The 21,611-nt window shown below is 39.5% G+C and overlaps 1 protein-coding gene across 1 annotated transcript; it reads right to left on the reverse strand.

Moving 5' to 3' along the window:
* Positions 1–3,416: 3,416 nt before the first annotated feature.
* On the reverse strand, positions 3,417–21,047 carry LOC116410364 (transmembrane protein 272-like). Its single transcript, XM_031900695.1, has 6 exons — positions 20,985–21,047; positions 19,099–19,131; positions 10,169–10,228; positions 9,909–10,085; positions 6,538–6,692; positions 3,417–3,683 (listed from the first exon to the last, which is right to left on the reverse strand). Exons 2-6 carry the CDS (start codon positions 19,127–19,129, stop codon positions 3,639–3,641), a joined length of 468 nt encoding a protein of 155 aa, XP_031756555.1. The 5' UTR covers positions 19,130–19,131; positions 20,985–21,047; the 3' UTR covers positions 3,417–3,638.
* Positions 21,048–21,611: the final 564 nt, after the last annotated feature.

Genomic DNA, 21,611 nt, shown 5'->3' on the forward strand with positions numbered 1-21,611 from the left:
AGAAAGACATTTCATATTTTCTTCTCCTGCCGCACCCGTAATCCTCAGTTACACAATGCAGCATCAAAACTCCTTTAGTTGCGGTTGTCTGGGATGGGCTTTAGCATAACCTGGGATTGACATGTAGACAGGCAGCACATTGGCCATTTCACCGCCAGTTCTATAGAGCGATTGGTTTTTGCACAGGGACTGATCCCCATAACAACATTATGTCAATATGAGTTATCTTGTGCGCATTGCCACACTTAATAACATAATGTGCATTTAAGACCAACCATTTGTAGCAATGCATGACTGAGCACTGTATGATTATATCAGTAATGACAAAATAGTGGTATGAAAAGAATTTGTAATAAAGCTACATGCTAATGTTCATAATGGCACCACAGAAAGACGCAGAGCAAAGGTACACATTCATGTATTTTAATAAATTTGATTGGCCAAAATGTAAAAGCTCCTATGCATAAAAGTGTACAATGTAGCCCTTTTAGGAAGATATCTGTATGTAAAATGCGTGTGTTTTACAGGTATGGGACATGTTATCCAGAATGCTTGGGAATTGGGGTTTTCCAGATAAGGGATCTTTCCGTAATTTGGATCTCCATAACTTAAATCTGCTAAACATCATTTAAATATTGAATAAATCCAATAGGCTTGTTTTGCCTCCAATAAGGATTCATTATTTTAGTTGGGACAAGGCACTGTTTTATTATTACAGAGAAAAAGGAAATTATTATTTAAAATTATTTGTTAATAATGGAGTCTATGGGAGATGGCTAAAAAAATAGGAAAAAAAGCTTCAGTCATAACCACTACCCACAATAAATGTTTTGCAGCGAACCTGCTGAAGCTGTTTTTCCTATTTTTTTGGATTTCTACAATTGTATTTGGTTGCAGCACAGAGCAACAACTAGGAACTAAAGCTTTTTTTTGCAAGTATTTTATACAAAGTACACCAACAATTTTTTATTTTTGTCTATGGGAGATGGTTTTTCCGTATTTTGGAACATTCTGGATAACAGGTTTCCGGATAAGGGATCCCATATCTGTACAACAAATCAATTACAGTGTTTTCTTTAGGAATGTTTATTTACACCATACTGGCACTTTGTAAAAAGTGGTGTAGAAATGCCACTTGTGATATGTCCCTAAAGAGAAGCATATACAATTAATATATAAATAATACAAAACACAGCTTTCATTTTTCTAGAGATTATCTGAATTTCGCCATACAAAATGCAGTGTAAAAATCTACCCCTTTAATATCTAGACAAAATGATCACATTATTGAACTCTGTAAATAAAAAGATCTCTTTTTGCCATAAGATACTCGTATAGTACGTGTAAGAGTAAGAGATCCCTTTTTAAAGTGGACCTGTCACCCAGACATAAAAAGCTGTATAATAAAAGCCCTTTTCAAAATAAACAAGAAACCCAAAATCATTTTTTTATTACCACATCCATACCTATTATAAAAGCATTTAAAAATCCCAGCTGTCAGTCATATATTGCCAGTTACTTTCACTTTCAATTCAGAACTTCTTAGATGTTGCTGCACCCCTCACATTCCCCCTCCCTCCTCACCATGTAATTTTGTAACCAGTGCATGGACATGGGAATTAGGTCCCCCCATACTGGCACAGAAACAAGATTTTGGCAGAATGCAATGCCTGCTTTGATAACAGTGTCCACAAAATGGCCCCTGCCTGCTTGCTGCAATTGTGAATTCCAAGGCTGAAGAAACTAAGATTAAAATAATTTATATAGTGTAAGTAAAGTTTATTTTGCTTGAAAACCACAATAGAAAACAATTTGGAATTATTTCTTAAGGTGACAGGTCCGCTTTAAATGTCTGCCAAAATTTAAAACAGACCAGACAATGGGCTGGGCTTGCCATAGCTCCAAACAACCACATCCCAGTTAGAGAGTACATTGTTCAGCTGAAATTTCTGCAATTCTCTCAAAAACAGCCACCTGACAATTATGATATTCTTTGCCTGCAAAATAAGTAAGTAAGTACTTATTTATAAAAAGCAAAGATTCCTTTTTTCATCTGGTTAGCAATGTTACAGAAAGAAAAAGCATAGCTATAATCCCTGTTGTATCCAGAAGAGAACCTCATCCTGCAATGCAGTTTGGTACCCCATCCACATTTTTCAGTCCACGGGAATTTTTTTTAAAATTGTATAATATTACGTTTCATCATTGATGTTAATGATCACATTATTTATGTAAATCAATACTTTGCAAGTTTACTTAAATGTACTGGCTAATTACTTGTCATATGGCATGTTTGAGTACCCAGTTATATTATATTATATATGGAGCCCTGGAGCAGGTTGGGGGGCTATAACTATGCCTTGGACACATAGCCAGATGGGACTAGGCTAATGCCGGAGCTTCGACCTGCAGATACAGGACAAAGTAGGTAGTATTGAGACAGCTGTTTCTCCGTTTGCGTTTAAATGCACTGTGGCAGCCTGTGTGCAGACATACAGAGCAATGTACTGTAAATACTAAAGCATCTCTTAAATCAGTGTAATGCTAGACAGTACCAGCATCAAAGCTTTCATTGTTGACTTTGTTTGCCATACTAACTGATTTTCTGCACCAAATGTGTTTGTGCTCTGTGTCTATGCAGAAAGGCCAATGTATATTAAAACATTCAATAAAACAACTAGTGATCACCAACACCTTGGATGTTGCTCCAAGTCCCTTTAAAACAGCTGCTTATTTTTTAATTCCTGGCTTGGAGGCAAGTTTTGGTTGTATAAAAACCTGGTATAATGCCAAACACAGCCTTCTGTAGGCTGCCATCCACATAGGGGCTGCCAAAAAGGCAATCATAGCTCTTATTTAGTACCTAAAATCTATAGGCCCAAAACCACAGAAAAATAAGGTGCATGTATGCAAAGCTCATTTAGCAACAAGGTTAGTAAACAGTTCTAAAGCATTAGATAAATGATCTCCACAGTGTGCTCTTAAAGGAGAAGGAAAGGCTAAGTCACTTGGGGGTGACAAAAGGTTAGGTACCTGCAGCGAGCGATTCCTTCTTCGTCTTTCTTCTGCCGGCAAAATCCCTGGGCCAGCCCATGCGCATTAGAGTGAAAAGCCGACTTTGTTGTTAAAGTTCACTTTTCACTCTACTGCACATGTGCAAGCATGCGAACGAGGAAAGCGAGAGAAAGCACTCGCAGCTACCCTGGGCTGGTGCTGTTCTCTCTTAACAGGGGCACCAACCTGGGGTACAAGGTAGGCGATTAAAGTCACTTGGGGGTGCCTAACATTTTGGCACCCCCAAGTGACTTAGCCTTTCTTTCTCCTTTAAATATAAGGGGAATCACTATCCAACTTCTTCCACGGTCACCTATACAATTAGTTTAGTTTAATCTAATATAGCAGCCTGTAAGAAATACTTCTGTTATGCACTGCTTTATTTATGATTAGGTATAAAAAAATATATATTAAAAAATATCATTCCCTTTCAGGATCATGACAGATCTGGAACACAGGTTTATTCATTTAATGCCAGTCCATAGATGTTGGGCGTCTTCTTCAAACCCCCATAGCAGCCAGTGAGGACTTTCCAGGATTTGGATCCAGACTCTACTGTAGTTTGGTTTACTTGCATTAATATGTTATTCATTGGAAGGATCGTTATAATTGTTTCTACTTGCAACTGTCTGTAAAAGAAAAAGTAAAGATATAATTGCTAGTTAATATATTACCACAGACCAATAAACAAGTTTATGTACATTGGATAATAGTGTGTGTGTGTGTGTGAAATGCTTTGATATGAAGCATAGCAAAAGTTGTGTAAAGGTGTAAAATAGTTTATTAGCTAACTAGGCCGATATTCACTGCAAGCTTTCAGAATATTTCAGTTCCTTCTTTAAAGCTGAATCAGCTCGTGCCATGTTACAGATTCAAGCACCCAGGTTTTTTTTCTCTACACTCAAACAATTGAAATTTATGAGATCTTGAAAGCTTTATATTCTCGTGTGCGCGCACACAAATTGTGAGGCCAGAGCATAAAAAATTGCGTGAAAACAAACAATTTTTTATCTGCTTTGACCCAAGCACTGGTTTTTAAAAATGTGCCTACAAGTTTAAAATGTAGGCACAAAAACAAAATATAATTTTTTGCGCACATAGCCAAGAAGGAATTAGAGGGAACATTGGACCACAGTGTTCTGACAGCTTGCCTATAATTATTCTTATAGTCTAACATTAAAAGCTTTCTTGTTTTGTTTTTCCACAAAAACTGCAATTTTGTGTAAATTACTCTCTAATAACTCTTCATAATGTATCAAAACAATGAGCTTTTTGAGGCTTATCTCCCCATAACCATGCATCCTTCAACCCTAGAACAAAGCCCAACGCTATCTGAACCTCTTGTGTCAGGATAAAGGTTAATGGACCATGCTAGAAGAACCAGGAAGCAAAATGGGGGCAAACAAAACTGAGAGTTATGGCAATTCTGTCATTATCGAGATTTCTAATAAACCTCACTTGAAGGATGGATACCATTTATTTTTTACAATAGATTTTCTCATTTTTCCTCAGGCTGCGGCAGGTGCATGCACGGTAGAGTAAAAAAAGCAGCATTTTTTTTAATCTAAAAGTTTAATCACTCTAAGGCACAGACACAACCCCTGCGAGGAAAGAAGCAGGAAGAAGATTGCTTTGTGGTGCTCCTCTGGAAATACCCCGAGCCGGTGCAGTTTTTTTGCTAACAGGAGCAGCAGCCCGTGGTATTGGGTAAGTAATTACTATCACTGGGGGGCCTAATATTTGATGAACCCTTTACTTCTCCTTTAAAGGGATACTGGCACCTAAAATTAAACTTTTTCTAAATATATCATAATATTGTCATTGCACTTCATGATGCTTTTACCTATCTTATGCCCCATGTTCCTCTATGAGGCAGCTGCCATATTTGTGCAGCAGGAGTCCGTTAGCATTAGAAGCTCTAACTGACAGGCTGAGAAGGGACAGTCAGGTCGGCAAAACAGGTTTAGGAACTTTAAATAACAATCACTTACAAAAGCAAAACTTTTTTCATGAAAAATTATTAACATGACTTAAAAGTAACCTGTTAAGTACATTGATATTTTGAAAAGTATTTTTTTTGTGTCATTATTACTTTAAGTTACAATATTGGCACTTTTCTCCAAATGTAGCTGTTCTTTTTATGTTAGTATAAATATTAAGCACAAATTAAAAGGCTTTATAATAAATATGTGCAGAAAGCACATTTAGCTAAAGAGAGGAGAACACCATGCATAGAATGATGTGGAAATCTATGGTTTCAGCATCAAACAAGGTAGCCAAAGAGCACTGGCAGGGCAATTTTTTGTGTGGGGTTTTTACTCAGTTAAATTTGAGTCTGGTGAAATTGATCCTGCTATACCAGGGGTAGGGAACCTATGGCTCGGGAGCCAGATGTGGCTCTTTTGTTGGCTGCATCTGGCTCGCTGCCAAATCTTTAATAAAAAAAATAACGGGGGGCGTGGCCTGTGCTCGGCGGATAGAAGACGTGTTCTAAGCCTTAGAACACGTCTTCTATCCGCCGAGCGCAGGCCACGCCCTCCTCCAGATCGCATCTGGCATCCTTGGCACCCACCGTACCTTGCCCCTGCGCTCGGCGGATAGAAGACGTGTTTCTAAGCCTAAGAACACGTCTTTTATCTGCCAAGCGCAGGCCACACCCTCCTCTGCATCACATCTGCATCCTGAATCCTTGGGACCCACCCTACCTTGCTCTGCAGCATCCACGGCCAAACATATTGTATGGCTCTCACAGAATTACATTTTAAAATATGTGGTGTTTATGGCTCTCTCAGCCAAAAAGGTTCCTGACCCCTGTGCTATACGCTGCAAGCTAGGGCAGGGAGAGCATTACACTCCACACCATCCACACCCACTGCGCTCTCTTGTCTTAAACCTTTTTATCTCGCTGCTCCTTACCTCTGGAACTCTATCCCTGAATCCCTCCGTAGTGAACACTCACCCATTCTCTTTAAGATAAAGCTCAGCTGTTACCTTCTGGAGCACTAAAACATTATTTTGCCCAGTCCTGCGCTTAAGGGCAAATGCCCATACCTGGTGCACTCTTACCTTCCAGTTTGTGCCTGTATGTTACCCAACCACTCAGATTGTAAGCTCTACGGGGCAGGGACCTCCTTCCTACTGTTGTTCATACCACATGGCACTTATATATATATTTATTGTATTTATTTATTATATCACTTGTCCTCCCTGTGTGTAATTTTGTATTCTGTAAGATTGTACAGCGCTGCGTACCCTTGTGGTGCTTTATAAATAAAGTTATACATACATACATACATACATACTCCTACCTGTATGTTTAGGAGAAACAGTCACAGCAGTGAAATAAAAAGCATTTGAGGAGGATTTTTTCAATATTATAATATTAGTAGGAAAAAATAGCACTTTCCTTTCATCAGAGGTTTCATTTTTTGTGTTTTAAGTAAATGTGTTCTAAATCTAAGTAATGACATTTAAACTACTTACCAGACATCCAGCGCAGCACGCACATAGGCATCCAAATAAAACAGCCAAGCCTATGAAAATATACTCAAAGATCAAGATTCCAAAGGCAAATTTATAAACCACATCATTACAAAGTCTTGGATTTTCTGGGTAGATTCTGAAAACCCAAACACTACCTGAAATCAAAAAGGCACAAATGACATTTCAGTTTGGTTCATTTTACACACAGTTTAAGCATTATATATTTAACTGTTTCATCAATAACACATATGAATGCTGTATTTATTAGCATCACTGTCTGATTATATAATTAAGGCGAGAATAAAAAAATATTTTAACATTACACTGTAGTGTGTAGAGGAATCACCTTACAGTTTCTGGGGTATTCTGCGCAACAGGTTTCCAGATAAAAAGGCACATGCATACTGCAAAACATTCCAAACCCCTCCCAATACCAATATTTTCTGAGGGCCGCTAGCTGCAGCATGGTTTGCTGTCTCAAAGCAATAAACAAACTGCTCTTAAGCTTCATCTCATTTATGGAAACATCATCAAACAATTGATTTAGTTGATGGAAACAGAGTAACCAACCATTTTGTTTTGCTCTCCAGTCGTGTATCTGTGCTGTTATTTATGGGCTAGTGGACATAAGAGTTATCAGGCCTAGAGGCACTAAGGCAGAGGCTTCCAAACTATGGGGTTGGCACTCCTGATGGGGAAAAGCAGTAGAAGTGAGTGACCTTAAAGGAACAGTTCAGTGAAGACATGAAACTGAGTAAAATAGATAGACTGCACAAAAAAGAATGTTTCAATATATCATAGTTAGTTAGGCAAAAATGTAATCTATAAAGGCTGGAGTGCACAGATGTCTAGCATAATAGCCAGAACCCTACTTCCTCCTTTACAGCTCTCTAGGCTGTTAGGAGTCAGTAATAAATCAGTGAATTAAGGTGGGACCATATGGGACATAACTGTTCAGTTAGTTTGCATTAGAATCTGACCTGTATGCTCACAAACTAACTGAACTGAATGTCCCTTGTGCCCCCCCCAAAGGCACTGACTAACTAACAGGATAGAGTGGTGAAAGCAGGAAGTAGTGTTCTGGCTGTTATGTTAGACATCTGCCCAGATTACATTTTTGCCTAACTAACTACATTACAAATATTTTTAATTTTCATTTTCACACTGAACTGTTCCTTTAAAGACTTTCAGTGTGACACTGAGGTTAATATTCAGTTGCTGCTCTGGATACTCTAGCAATGAGTACCCCAGCAATGAGTTATGATATGAGCCAAACAGACACTCAAGCAAATGGTGGACAATAAAACTTGGGGCTTGAACTCAAAACATCTGAAACACAGGGTAGGAATAGGTAAGGCATCAGTGATTACTATTGTAGGCAGGAATAGGAAGGGGACTGTTGGGTGTCTCTATACTCTTGGTCAGTTGGCCTGAGCCTGAGATTTATACTGAACATCCTTATTGCCTATATTTCAGTTACAGGTATGGAACCTGTTATCCAGCATGCTCAAGCCTTGCGGTTTCCATAATTTGGATCTCCATACCTTTACTAAAACACATTTAAACATTAAATAAACCCAATAGGATTAAGTACAAGGTACTGTTTTATTATTACAGAAAAAAAGAAACTGATTTTATTTTTTTCAACTATTTGATTAAAATGGAGTCTATGGGAGCTGGCCTTCCCCTAATTCAGAGCTTTTTGGATAACTGGTATTTAGATAAAAGATCCTATACCTGTACAAAACCTATGTTTTTTTTAAACTCCTCCATATTTGGTCTGTGAGGAAGATAGATTTACCACTATAAAACCCACTCTTTTTGCTCTCTGTTGTACGTTTGTTAGCAGGATCTCATAATGTGAAGGGATTATCTATGCACTGGTAATTTATGTATCTACTTTGCAAGGATCAACACAAAGCAGCTTCAATTTCTTATCTGCCCTGTATAGGGGCAATTGACAATGTATAAAAAAAACAAAGATCATTCATTGCTGCTTTTGCACAATTCTTTTCCACTATGAATTTCATTGGAATTTAGTAGCCGCCTGAATTTTTCTTACTGACTTGAATGAGTTAGGCCAGTGCTGTCCAACTTCTGTAGTGCCGAGAGATGAAATTTCTCTAGAATATATAGTGGAGGGCCGCTAATAGTAGCCAGTTTTGACCACTCCCCCTTTTTAAACTGCACCCACTTCAAACCACACCCATGTTATCACAAGACCATGCCCACATTAATAGTGGTAGCGCAGCAAAAATCCAAATGGTTGGTGCTCACTGCAGGAATATCATTATATTATGTAATATTAAGACACACCCTTAAATCCATATGCCCCCTCCTCCCCTGTGGATGGCACAGCAACCCCCAGCACATAATTACACACTTTCGGGACCATTAAATGGCTATTTCCAACTAACAACAAACTCCCAGAACAAACCTCTGCCAGGTTCACCTCCTACAGGCAGCATAGGGCAGAAAGAGCATGACACTCACAGGCAGCATAGAGCAGTCAGAGTATGGCACACACACACAGGGTAGGGCAGGCAGAGTATGGCACACACAGGCGGCATAGGGCAGGCAGAGTATGGCACATACAGACAACATAGGGCAGGTAGATTATGGCACACAGGGGCAGCATAGGGCAGGCAGAGTATGGCACACACAGGCAATACTCTGTCTGCCTGCCCTATGCTGCCTATGTGTGCCATACTCTGCCCTATGCTGCCTGTGTGTGCCATACCCTGCCTGCCCTATGCTGCCTGTATGTGCCATACTCTACCTGCCCTTAGCTGCCTGTGTGTGCCATACACAGTACATACAGTGACACAATACTGGCACTATTCCAACAGTCTCAGGTGCGAAGAGGTGAACAATGTGGGTGATTACAGCCTGAGCCTGAGGAGTGAACAATGCAGTGTGTGAACAATGCAGGGATTAAAAAGTGTGAACAGTACAGGGGATTACATGTTTAAACAATACAGGGGAATTACAGCCTGAATCTAAGGTGTGAACTATGCAGGGGGCCAGTTAATCTCAATACTGATACTATTTAAAGCTTACACAAAGGGAAGCCATCAAAGCAGCCAGACAGGTGGGGAGCCATACAGAGGCTGGCCTGCGGGCCGCCAGTTGGACAGCACTAGTTAGGCTATTAAAATAATGGTGTTAAATAGAGAGTGTGCAGGGCAAAAGAAAATACACGGCTTTATAAAGCTGCCATTTATTTTACACCACTTACATTTTTTTTAGCCTAAAATATTTACACAGCATGATAAATAGGTCCCTATAAGAGCAATGCAGAAAACCCCCCAAGCCTAAAGTCAGTACAGACTCACATCCACTAAGTAATTAACAAATTCCATTACAGTTACCTGTAATAAACCAGCAGAAGAGGAAGAGTCCAATGATGCTCTCTAAGACATATGCCACTTTCTCTGCTGGCTTCTTCAAAGGAATAAGACAAAATGCTAGCAAATGAAAGGCACCAGCCACTATCAAGTAAATTGGGATATTTGGCTCTCTTGGACAATCTCCAACATGCATGGCCCCTGTAAAAATGGGGAAGAAGGTCAGACTGAAAAAAGCTGGTTTTCATGAGATCAAAATATACATGAGGAGTTGCATTACTTACCGATTACAATCATGGCGATGCTGAGTGCTGTCCACAGAAGGACAGTAAAGATCTGAGAAGCTAAAAAAATACATTATTGCATTAGTGAAAGAGCAAGTACACAGTAATATCTGCAGTTTGTACTTTAAAATACACAAAATGTTGTATTAGTAAGTTCAATCTTCACAGGGATTTTGCCATTACACATTGGCAGAGCAAAACATGACAGCTTTAACTAAGAATACACCGGGGTCAGCTGTTTGGTTGTTAAGAGTTTCCAGATTTGGAATAAAGATTGTATACCATAAAAGTCTCAGAGTTTGTACTAGGTCTAGCAGGCCCGGACTGGCAATCTGCAGATTCTGGCAAATTCCATAGGGTCTGCTGTAAAATGCCATAGACATTAACTATTTTAAAGTAAATCTCTTTTTACACAGTAGAATGTGCACAATCATAACAAATTATTACACACTGAATTAAGTTTTACTACATATGTTAACCGTACCCAGCATTAAAGTAATAGAGGAAATGGCTGATCCATACTATTGAGCTATTCTTCATGAACAAAATAAAGGATATTGCCTTGTACCTTTGTATCCAATACATTACCTTGTCCCACACAAAATGAAATAATCCTGGTTGGCATTATATACATAATTGATCAATTATTCAACAAATCTTTCGATATTGCAATTTCCCAGTCAGCCCCCCTCCTCAATTGATCTTTTATACGAGGGTTTAGTATGAATTGTAACCATTGTACTATATCCAGAAGCAATGATCACATTCAGTTCAATACAAGATTCTGACAAATAGCTCAGTCTGCTATACTATCTATAGACTCAGGTAATGGGCAGCTGGTATATGCACCAGAGGAGATTGCAGAGGTGTTCCAACACTATTACTCTGCACTCTATAATTTAAACGCCCCAACACAAAACCAGCAAAGACCCGATGAACAGCAGAGGTCAACCTTCCTTAGGGATAATATAAAGGTCAGGCTCACCCAACTAGAACTAGGCACATTGAATGCGTCAATAACTGAGGAGGAAATTGCTGCAACAATAAAGTCTTTCCCAACAATGAAGGCCCCCGGCCCAGACGGCTTCCCCTATGCCTATTATAAAACATTCTCTGCCATTCTTATGCCACATCTGTCAGCACTTTTTAACTCCTTTCTTGAAGGTTCTCCCATCCCTTCAACCATGCTAACATCGTATATTACCCTAATACATAAAGAGGGCAAAGACCCAAACCAATGCGCTAGCTATCGCCCTATAGCCCTATTAAACTCAGACCTCAAATTATTTACAAAGATCCTGGCCAATAGACTAGCACCTATAATGCCCCGACTTATTAACCTAGACCAGGTGGGATTCATACACGGTAGACAGGCCGGGGACAATACTCGATGAGCTATCGACCTGATTGACATTTTGAATAAAAATCAAAACTCATGCGGTCATACTCAGCCTCGACGCTGAAAAAGCATTTGACCGCCTAGATTGGCGCTTTTTATTTGATCTTTTACAACTAATGGGATTTGAGGGCCCTTTCCTAACGGCCATAAAAGCACTGTATTCCAACCCAACGGCAACCCTCAAGATGCCAGGTGCTACAAATCTACCCATATCAATCTCTAATGGCACTAGGCAGGGATGCCCACTATCTCCCCTGCTATACGCACTCAGTATAGAGCCTTTAGCTACGGCCGTTAGGGAACATAAAGACATCACAGGACCCAAAGTGGAAAACCACGAATTCCTAATTTCTTTATTTGCAGATGATGTGCTTTTAACCATCACTAACCCCATGATCTCTTTACCAAATTTACATAATCTCCTAGCTCAATATGGGAAGCATTCGGGGTATAAATTGAACATCCAGAAAACCGAAGCACTTACTATAAATATCCCCTCCCATACACGGGAATTGTTGAAATCTAATTTTAAATACAAATGGAAGGATATTTCCTTGAAATACCTAGGGGTGCATCTCACTAAATCATATTCACAACTCTATAAGTGCAATTACACACCACTGTTGCAATCTATACACAATTTGATAAATAAATGGAGCCCATATACCAGGGGTGGGCAAACTACGGCCCGCGGGCCACATCCGGCCCATTTGCCTTTTTAATCCGGGCCGCCGACGCCTGATTGGTTGACGAAGGTTCCAGTAGGGAACTGAAACGTAGGATAATAAACCTCACCGTTTTTTGCATCTAAATTTGACTTGGTGTCTTTGAAAACGATCGTGAAAATCCTGTGAGTGCCGACAATCTCTATGTCTATTCCACTATTGCTGCTCTGGCACCCAGGTAGTGTAAAGAATACTGTGGTGTGCTCTCCACTTTGCAATTTTATATATATATATATATATATATATATATATATATAGGGGCACCAGCTGCTGGACTTATCTAGGGCGCTATAACATCTAGTTTTGACACTGGGGGTGTGGGGCCCCTGAGGTTGACAGCCCTGAACTGCAGGATGTTGAGGAATAGAGCTGGAGGATGCTGGGTGGGATGCTGAGGGGGGAGCTGGAGGATGCTGGGGGTGAGCTGAAGGATGCTGGGGAGGATGCTGGGGTGGGGAGCTGCAGGATGCTAGGTGGGAGCTGAGAGGTGCTGTGATTTCTAATGGCGGCCCTGGGCGTAGCGCTGGTCCGGCCCGGGCCGTCTGTAAGTCAATGTGGCCCCTGAGCCAAAAAGTTTGCCCACCCCTGCCATATACCATATCATGGTTGGGCAAAATAGCAGCCCTAAAAATGATGATACTCCCCAAGCTGCTTTACCTATTCAAAACTCTCCCAGTGCCTCAAACACAACCCTACGAAATATCCAAAAGATGTTCTTTAAGTTCATATGGGGCAAATCAAGGCACAGAGTGCCTAAAACGGTAATGATGGCAGGTAGATCCCAAGGCGGCCTGGCAGTGCCAAACATTGCCAGATATTATGAAGCGGCGCCTCTACACCAGGGCATTTATTGAATCTCTAACCTTGGCCCCAACCCACCCAAACTCCCTCCTTTGGGAAACACAGAAATCAACCGGATTACCACCAAATACTCTACAGGCAATTAGATTTACCCTTCAGATATGGGATCGATGCTGCAAAAAGGCACCCTTGAAGGGACCCCTAGGCATATTAAGACCAGTTTTAGCCAATCCTCAATTTCCACCAGGACTATCTCAATCTTTTCAGAAACATTGGAGCTCCAAAAATCTCTTTAGAGTCTATGATTTTATTAATTCCCTCACTAACAAACCATATACTTTCACTGAGCTCCAAGGGAAGCATCAAATACCAGCGAACTGGCACTTTGAGCATATGCAGATTACCCACTATATCCAATGCTTAGGCATTAGATCAACCCCCCCTACTCCTCTGACCTCGTTTGAAAGATTGAGCACATACGGGCTACCCCAGAAAGCTCTAATATCTAACATTTACTCTATTCTAAATACAATAGCAGGGGACCCTTTCCCAAAACATAGATATATGATACATTGGGAAGCTGAATTGTCTACCACTTTAACATTAGACCAATGGGAAGATATATGGGAAAATGCAAGAAAGAATGTAACATGTGTAAGGCAAAAGGAGAGTGTTTATAAAATGATATTTAACTGGTACCATACCCCAGTAAGGCTCAATAAAATATTCCCAGATACCTCAACAATGTGCTGGAGGGCATGTGGACAAGAGGGCACTCTCCTCCACATTACGTGGCAATGCCCAAAATTAGCTGAATTTTGGAAGAATGTTAAGAGCATAGCCACTAAGATTTTCTTCTGGGACATTCCCATTGATGCTGCCAATGCTTTATTAGGTCTACCCCACCCACATATCCCACATTCGGAGCAAAAGCTCCTGAACTATATATACACGGCAGCTAGACTGTCAATTAGCTCCAAGTGGAAGTCCCTAGAACCCCCTAGCACAGGAGAGGTCATATCCTGCCTACAGGATATTAGTTTGTGCCAGCATGGTTTTCTACTGGTCCAGTGCCCTTTAAGAGATCAGCAGGCAGCATTTACTGGTCACCTTACATAGTTACATGTACATCCAAGAAATATCAGCACACACAAACCTATACTGACCTATCTATACACTCACATACATAATCCATATATACCAACATCAATTCTAACTGTAGATTTTAGTATCACAATAGCCTTGGATACTATGCTTGTTCAAGAACTCATCCAGGCCCCTCTTAAAGGCATTAACAGAATCTGCCATTACAACATCACTAGGAAGGGCATTCCACAACTTCGCTGCCCTCAAACAAAAAGTACGCTGCTTCAAATGAAAGTTCTGTTCCTCTAATCTAAAGGGGGGGCCTCTGGTGCGCTGATCATTTTTATGGGGAAAAAAAAGAACATCCCCCATCTGCCTATAATCCCCTCTAATGTACTTTTACAGAGTAATCATGTCACCTCATAAGCACCTTTTCTTTAGAGAAAACAACCCCAATCTTGACTGTCTAACCTCAGTTTTAATACCAGTTTAGTTGCAGTCTCTGCACTCTCTCCAGTTCATTACTATCCTTCTGAAGGACGGATAAACTGCACTGCATACTCAAGGTGAGGCCTTACCAGGGACCTATAAAGAGGCAAAATTATGTTTTCATCCCTTGAGTCAATGCCCTTTTTTATACAAGACAGCACTTTATTTGCTGTAGTAGCCACAGAATGACACTGCCTGGAATTAGACAACTTGTTATCTACAAAAAAAACCAGATCCTTCTCCATTAAGGATACCCCCAACACACTGCCATTTAGTGTATAACTCCCATTTATACCAAAGTGTATAACTTTGCACTTTTCATCACTGAACCTCATTTTCCATTTTGCTACCCATTTTTTCAGTTTTGTCAAATCGCTCTGCAAAGTGGCAGCATCGAACTTTTAGTTTTGCACAAATTAGTATTGTCAGCAAAAAAAGCAAAGGACCTAGGACTGACCCTTGCGGTACTCCTCTAACAACACGGGCCCAGTTAGAAAATGTTCCATTTACCTCCACCCTTTGTAATCTATCCTTCAGCCAGTTTTCTATCCAGTTACAAATATTCCTCAATTTTATCATTAACTTTCTTTGCTATACTGTTTTAAATGCTTTAAGTCAAAGTAGATGACATTCACTACCATTCTAGCATCGAGGTTCCTGCTCGACTAACAGGCCTATAGTTTTCAGGCTGAGAACGGGATCCCTTTTTGAATAACGGCACCACATTAGCAATTCACCAGTCTCTGGGCACCATGCCAGACCTGAATAGATCCTCAAAAATTAAGAGAAGAGGTTTCGCAATCACAGTGCAAATCTTGTTTAATACTCTGGGATGAATACTATACGGTCCTGGACCTTTGTTGTATAGACAGATAAAAATAAGAGTTCAAAATTTCTGCTTTTTCCCTGTTCTCCCACCCCTCCTTGCTTCATTTTTTTTACTTTTTAAAAAATAATTTTGGATTCTTTTTACTCCTTGCTGCAATATCCCTTTCTAAAACTATTTTAGCTTGTCTGATAGCTTTTTTGCATGCTTTATTTGCTTCCTTGTACCTGTTGAAAGTTTCTGCTGTCCCAGCTAACTTGAATGCTTTAAAAGCACATTTTTTCTTACCTTCCTCCACACTAACACTTTTATTCAAGCCAAATATATTCCATATGTGGGCAAGGCTTATGCGCACTTTTTGGATGCAAATTGCCATTTTTTCACCATAATACAGAGAATTTTCCCAGAATTTCAGTACAAACACAGCAGCATGTACATCTATACACACACTAATAAGCATACACATTTCAGGAAATGCAGACAAATTGTGGACTGCTTAACTTCTGGCACATTAAAGTGCACAGTGTTTATAACTGCTTTAGCGTGTGACTTGCTTGCATAAAAGAATATTTACTACTGACGAAACCTGCTAGTGGAATGCTGGGACTACTGCCATATAATGGCTTATGGGAATTTCAGGGTTCTCTAGCATTAAAGTTTTAACTTGTGCACTATTCATCAGACAAGGCTAGTGGTGCTCCCCGCAAGTACTCATACATGCAAGCAGTGTATATGGCTGCAAAGTCCTTTTATGAATGGCATCAATGAAATTTTGTGTCCATTTTAGTGCACTGCAGTTTCACTTACATTCATAAATGAGCCCTTTTGTTTTTTAACCTTGGGTTCCAAAGCTATAGATTGCCTAAACAGCATGCCTTGACCATTGATCCCATGTTGAAGGATGCTGGAAGTTGCATGCACACACACATACGTGTTATAGCAATGGGGGAAAGTTGTGCTCACCAATAAAAATGTTTTTCTTTGTGTTCCTAAGGAAGGTAATTAGTTGTGACCAAAACCTTACACTCACTTTTATTTGATTAATTAAAGGAGAAGGAAAGTCATTTTGGCATTTTACTGCCAATAGATTTGTCACATTAGTGCAAGCTAGAACACTATTTATTCTGTAGAAAGCTTTACCAAACCTCAGTAAAGAGTCCTAGAATCTTCCTTTGTTTGTTTGAAATAGCAGCTGCCATTTTAGTGTGGTCTTAGTAGCTTCCTGCTGCAGCTCTAGTTATTGGTAGCTCAGATCACACATTCTGATGGGAGGGGAGAGGGAGTTCTTATGTATTCTTATGGGATAGGGAGAGAGGAGAGAGCTGGGCAGCCTCCGGCCCTGGGAATTAAGGATTTTCCTGACATCCTGTGTTTAAGTGCAGTGTTTCTGTGAGTGCTTATTGCTGTATTTATACAGACCTTTCTGATAAAGTTTACTTAGTTTTTACCTTTCCTTCTCCTTTAAGAATTCCAGTATTTTTTTTATAGGCATTTCTACAAAATTTTACCTACAACTTGCTTTTTCAAGGCTAAGATAATAATGAACTTTGAGGCTTTTAAGTTCTCACTATTATAAATAGCTGTTCAATATTATGTTGCCGAACTAGTACCACAAGAATATCCAGATGTGTTACTGTAGTAAAACAACAAATCTAAATGCCAGTATTATTTAGAAAAAAAGAAACAAAAATGACGTCTTTATTGGAAGGAGTGAAGGTTGGAGTCATGAATAAGGAAAAAAAACTTGTTGCACTTCATTTCTTCACCATGTGTTATAATATTTAAGTCTCTTGCAGCCTTAGCCAGAGTACGGTAAGCTGCTTTACTTGCAAACTAAACATGTCATTAACATGTGTAGGGACCGCTAGGGTTAAGCTCCCTATGGCTTTATCCCCTACCTCTTCACACCTCTATTGTTATTGGGTAAGAGCCCCTGTACTTGAGTTACAGTTCTAACACTATTCCCTATAGGTTTAGTCAGGTTGACCACTCCCCTTGCAGGCTGATATAGTGCCTAGCAAGGAGGAGTGGCTATCTCTTTGGCTGCCTGTCTGCTTCCCTCTGAGCCTGGGTGCAGCTACAGGCCCCAGTAAGCCACCTTAGTCCAAAGAACACTTTACCAATTGGATAAGTAGGGGACAGGGCCCTGTGAACGAGGATAAGCAAGCACAGCAGATTTATTTAATAGCACTCTCTAGGAGAAGTGAGAATAGTCAGCTCTAGCTAGAAAGGGCAGCCAAAGGAGTGATTAGATCCAGGAGTATTTCTCCTATCCGGCAATGTTGCCTCAGCGCAGGGCCACACAGTAGAGATAGTGACAGGCAGGATAACCCCTGATCCCTACTCACCCGGAGGACTCATCCACTAGAGGTTATCAACCTGAAGGAGTTCCTACTACTTGGTTGAAAGGTGTGTATCCTGGCCCAGACTCTACCAAGAGGTGGGATAAAACGGTACATACCCTCTCTTCTACAAGAGAGCCTTTCCTCATTGTACCATTTCAATCTGTCTGTGAGTATGATAACCCTGCATAACATCTGTGTCTTGGACCAATAAATCTGTATTATAGTTCACCAGCAAGGACCTTACTGGCGTCCATTTACTGTATATCTATTACACCACACAGCATCAGCAAGTTGTAGTTGAACTACACCCTCAGCTCCATCTTATTTCTCCCACATAGCGGAGGCCCATGCCTAAGAATTAAGGGTCGCATGTAACACATGATCTACAATACGCTACTAGCCTGGGTTAACCCCTTCATAGCCAAAATAGTGTTACACATGTTTAGTTTATTAACAATGCCCTACAGGGAGGCCCCAGGACTGGACAACCATATTGCACCTGCCTTGTTTACAAGTATTAAATGGTATGCCTCTTTGCAGGTTGGCATTTGAAACATAGGTATTTTTAGCATCTGTATTAAAATTCAAGATTCTGTGTGTATATCATAGGTTAGTAAAGAAAATAATATCTTTCACTTGGAAACATTTTTCAAGTATTCTAGTACTTATATGCCTACCAACTATTTTTCAGTCATGTGTTTGTAGGTTACAGGCCAAAATTCAGTGGTTCTTTGTTTTCTTGTATCTCACAGCAGTCTGATTATTTATTTGCAAAACAATTTTTTTTAAACATTGAAAAAGAAAATAATTAAAGATTAAATAAGGACTATTTATGACTCCTAATTTTCATTTATGGAGCCAACCTTAAAAGAGAAAAGACTTAATAGGTGAAATTGGATTGTAAAGTACAGGCACTATAAAATGCGAGATTAAATATAATAAATTATGACATGAGAAACGCAAAAATGAATGTAAGTTGCCCTTAGACTCAAACATTCATACAGATGAAGCAGATGGAACGATGGAACATGGAGTAAGAAAGTTGAATAAATCACAAGCTGCTCCAGCTGATGTATTGTTGTCTGGCTCCATCCTGCTATATCACACTGCCTTCCACAGAACACCATTTAGATATGAGTAACAATAATGCCCCCACCCCCCGCTATCATTATAGAATGCATGTAATGAGAGTTAAGCAGCAAGGACACAAATTTAGCATGTAATGACTGAAGGCTATGTTATCACAGCATAAGACTTACCATATGATGGTGTAGTATTTGATTCAGCCATTTCTAAAAAAGAAAAAAAGGAATCTTTACAATGCTACATGTAAACAGTAATGTTCATTATTTATATTATATGCTGTTATAACTGAGGAAGACTCATGTGCAATGCCTTCTCCATGCTGATAGAGGTATAGACAAGCAGGCATTAGACAGGGGTCTGTACACAATAGACTGAAAATGGCCATACACTGGCGATATTCGCAGGTATCCAACCAATTGGCCAATGGGCCAAATGGATTGATACCTTAGGAGTTGCTCCTGCGGAACTTTGTGGCACAAGTGCGCCAACGATGTCCTGTGGGCGTGTTTTTTTTAGGTCATCACATATGCGCACAATGCACTCGACATCATGGAATGCTCACTGCATCTGCATATAATTTAACCCACTACTTTCCAAGCAGTTTATTACAAAAACATTTTTTATTTTATGCAGCCTATTTACCCAGTTTTAGTTTTACACTGTTTCTTTAAGAGAGGAGGTGAACAATATGTCAGTTGTGAACAATCGTAAAACTTCTTTAGAAAGTTCCATTGAAAAATGCACCTGTGAAACAACAAGGGATTATATGAGATAATGAGGATTAAACATGACTGGTATGTTCAATTTACAACTAGCTGCTGGAATTTGGCAAACCCTACCTTAAGAAAATGCATAATGTTGTTACTCACCTACACCTTTAAGTTAACTTTTAGTATTTTATAGAACGTCCTATTCTTAGCAACTTTTTAACTTTGCCCTCATTTTTCATTATGTATAGTTTTCCTCTTGTCAGTGGAAAAAAACTGTTGCTTTGTGAGGCTAAAGTTTTTTACTTATTTGTACTTTTTATGAATTATCTTGCTATTCATGCCCCCTTCTATTTATCTACTTGTCTTTCATTCATTCTAATCACTGCCTGGTTGCTAAGGTAAACTAGACCATAGCAACCACATTGTTGCTAAAATTCCAAACTGGAGAAGCTGCCTAACGTAAAACTACAAAATTAAAAAACAACAAAACTAAAAAAGGAAGACCAAGAACAAAATATTTCAGAATGAGCCCTCATGTTTTGGTATGCCCCGCCCCCCCAACAGAAAAATACAATCCTGAAATATAATAGTTAGGCTTAGACGTGGGATGGGCCATGTAATGAAAGAAAACACAGCAACCAGGAAACAATCTCATTTATCTGAGTAAAGGAAGTGGGTGTATTTCTGTGTAGGGTTTCTGTGAGCATGCAGCATGTCTAACACAGTATTGTTGTGTTCACGCAACAGATGCAGAAAACCCAAATCACTGGCAAATAACTGTGCTCTGTTGGCCTAGAACATAGCGGCAGATTTATGAAATGTAAAATTCTTTGTCCAGATAAAATTTTGCATTTCTGTTTAGTATTCTATTTTATGAAGCTGTTCTTGATATTTTCATTTTTTTCCTCAAAAGAAAAACAAAACCCTGTAGTGAGCATTATATCTTTATATTCATGTTTAAATAGAAAGATTTTTTTTTAAATTGCATTTTCTATAGGTAAATGTTAATAATCTAAGTTATTTTAACATTTCCCTACTGCCTGCATCTATGGAAACTCATGCAACTTAAAACATTTCTTTGCATCCTTCCCCTCATAAGAAACCGCTAGAATCAGAATCCTGCAAAGAGTCCTTGGATTCAGCTGAATCCCAAAACAAATCCAGGATTCAGCACTTCCCTAGAAGAAAAAGCCAAGCCACACACCAGACATTGATTCTAAAAGAAAGGTAAATTCCATGTGGTTGGCACAAAACAAATTTTGTCTGCCTCAGTCTGTTCAAAGCATTAAGATAATTCTTTGTGTTTTGTCTTGGAGTTTTCTTCCTGGAAAAATTCACTGAGAAAGTACCTTGTGTTCCATTAATATAAAAAGAGTTTTCTATACGTTGTTCTGTATCCTCAAAGCCATATGTATCATGTTCTTGGAGTCTAAACTTTATGCGATTGAGTTTTAGCAGCCCTTCCTTGAATAGCCTGCAGTTTGCTGTATGTTTGTATTTGTTGAATGTGGTTTAAATTAAAAAGAGAAAAAAAGAGTAAATATAAAAAAAGGCAGAAGACAATAGCAAAACAAGGAAAAACTCAAAGAAAAGAAAAAATGCCAGCTGAGCACACAAGAAAAACAAAAGGGGTAAATAAGATGAACAAAAGGATAAAGGCAAATGAGAGTAATAAGGACAAAAGTGGGGGTCATTAAAAAGGGCTACAGGGAAGGTCAAAAAAGCAAACAACTTTTCTATTTCACATTTGCAGTGCTGTCCTAATTACAGTCATACCTCCATATTTAATGAAGGCACAGGGGCTCATTTATAAACAATGGGCACATTTGCACCAGGACAGTAACTCATAGCAACCAAGTGATTAGATTTTCTTCACCAGCTGCAAGTAGAACAATGAAAGCAAACATCTGACTGGTTGCCATAGGTAACTGCAAAGGTGCAAATTTGCCCAGTGTTATGAATGGTGTAGCAACCCA

Source organism: Xenopus tropicalis, chromosome 4, assembly GCF_000004195.4.
Source record: "Xenopus tropicalis strain Nigerian chromosome 4, UCB_Xtro_10.0, whole genome shotgun sequence".
Lineage (NCBI taxonomy): Eukaryota > Metazoa > Chordata > Amphibia > Anura > Pipidae > Xenopus > Xenopus tropicalis.

Coding starts and splice junctions, on each gene's coding strand:
- LOC116410364 (XM_031900695.1), bottom strand. CDS start 19,129: ATGGCTGAATCAAATACTACACCATCATATG. Junction 10,086..10,168: donor CATCGCCATGATTGTAATCG/GTAAGTAATGCA, acceptor CCATTTTTACAG/GGGCCATGCATGTTGGAGAT. Junction 6,693..9,908: donor CTTCTGCTGGTTTATTACAG/GTAACTGTAATG, acceptor TTTTGATTTCAG/GTAGTGTTTGGGTTTTCAGA.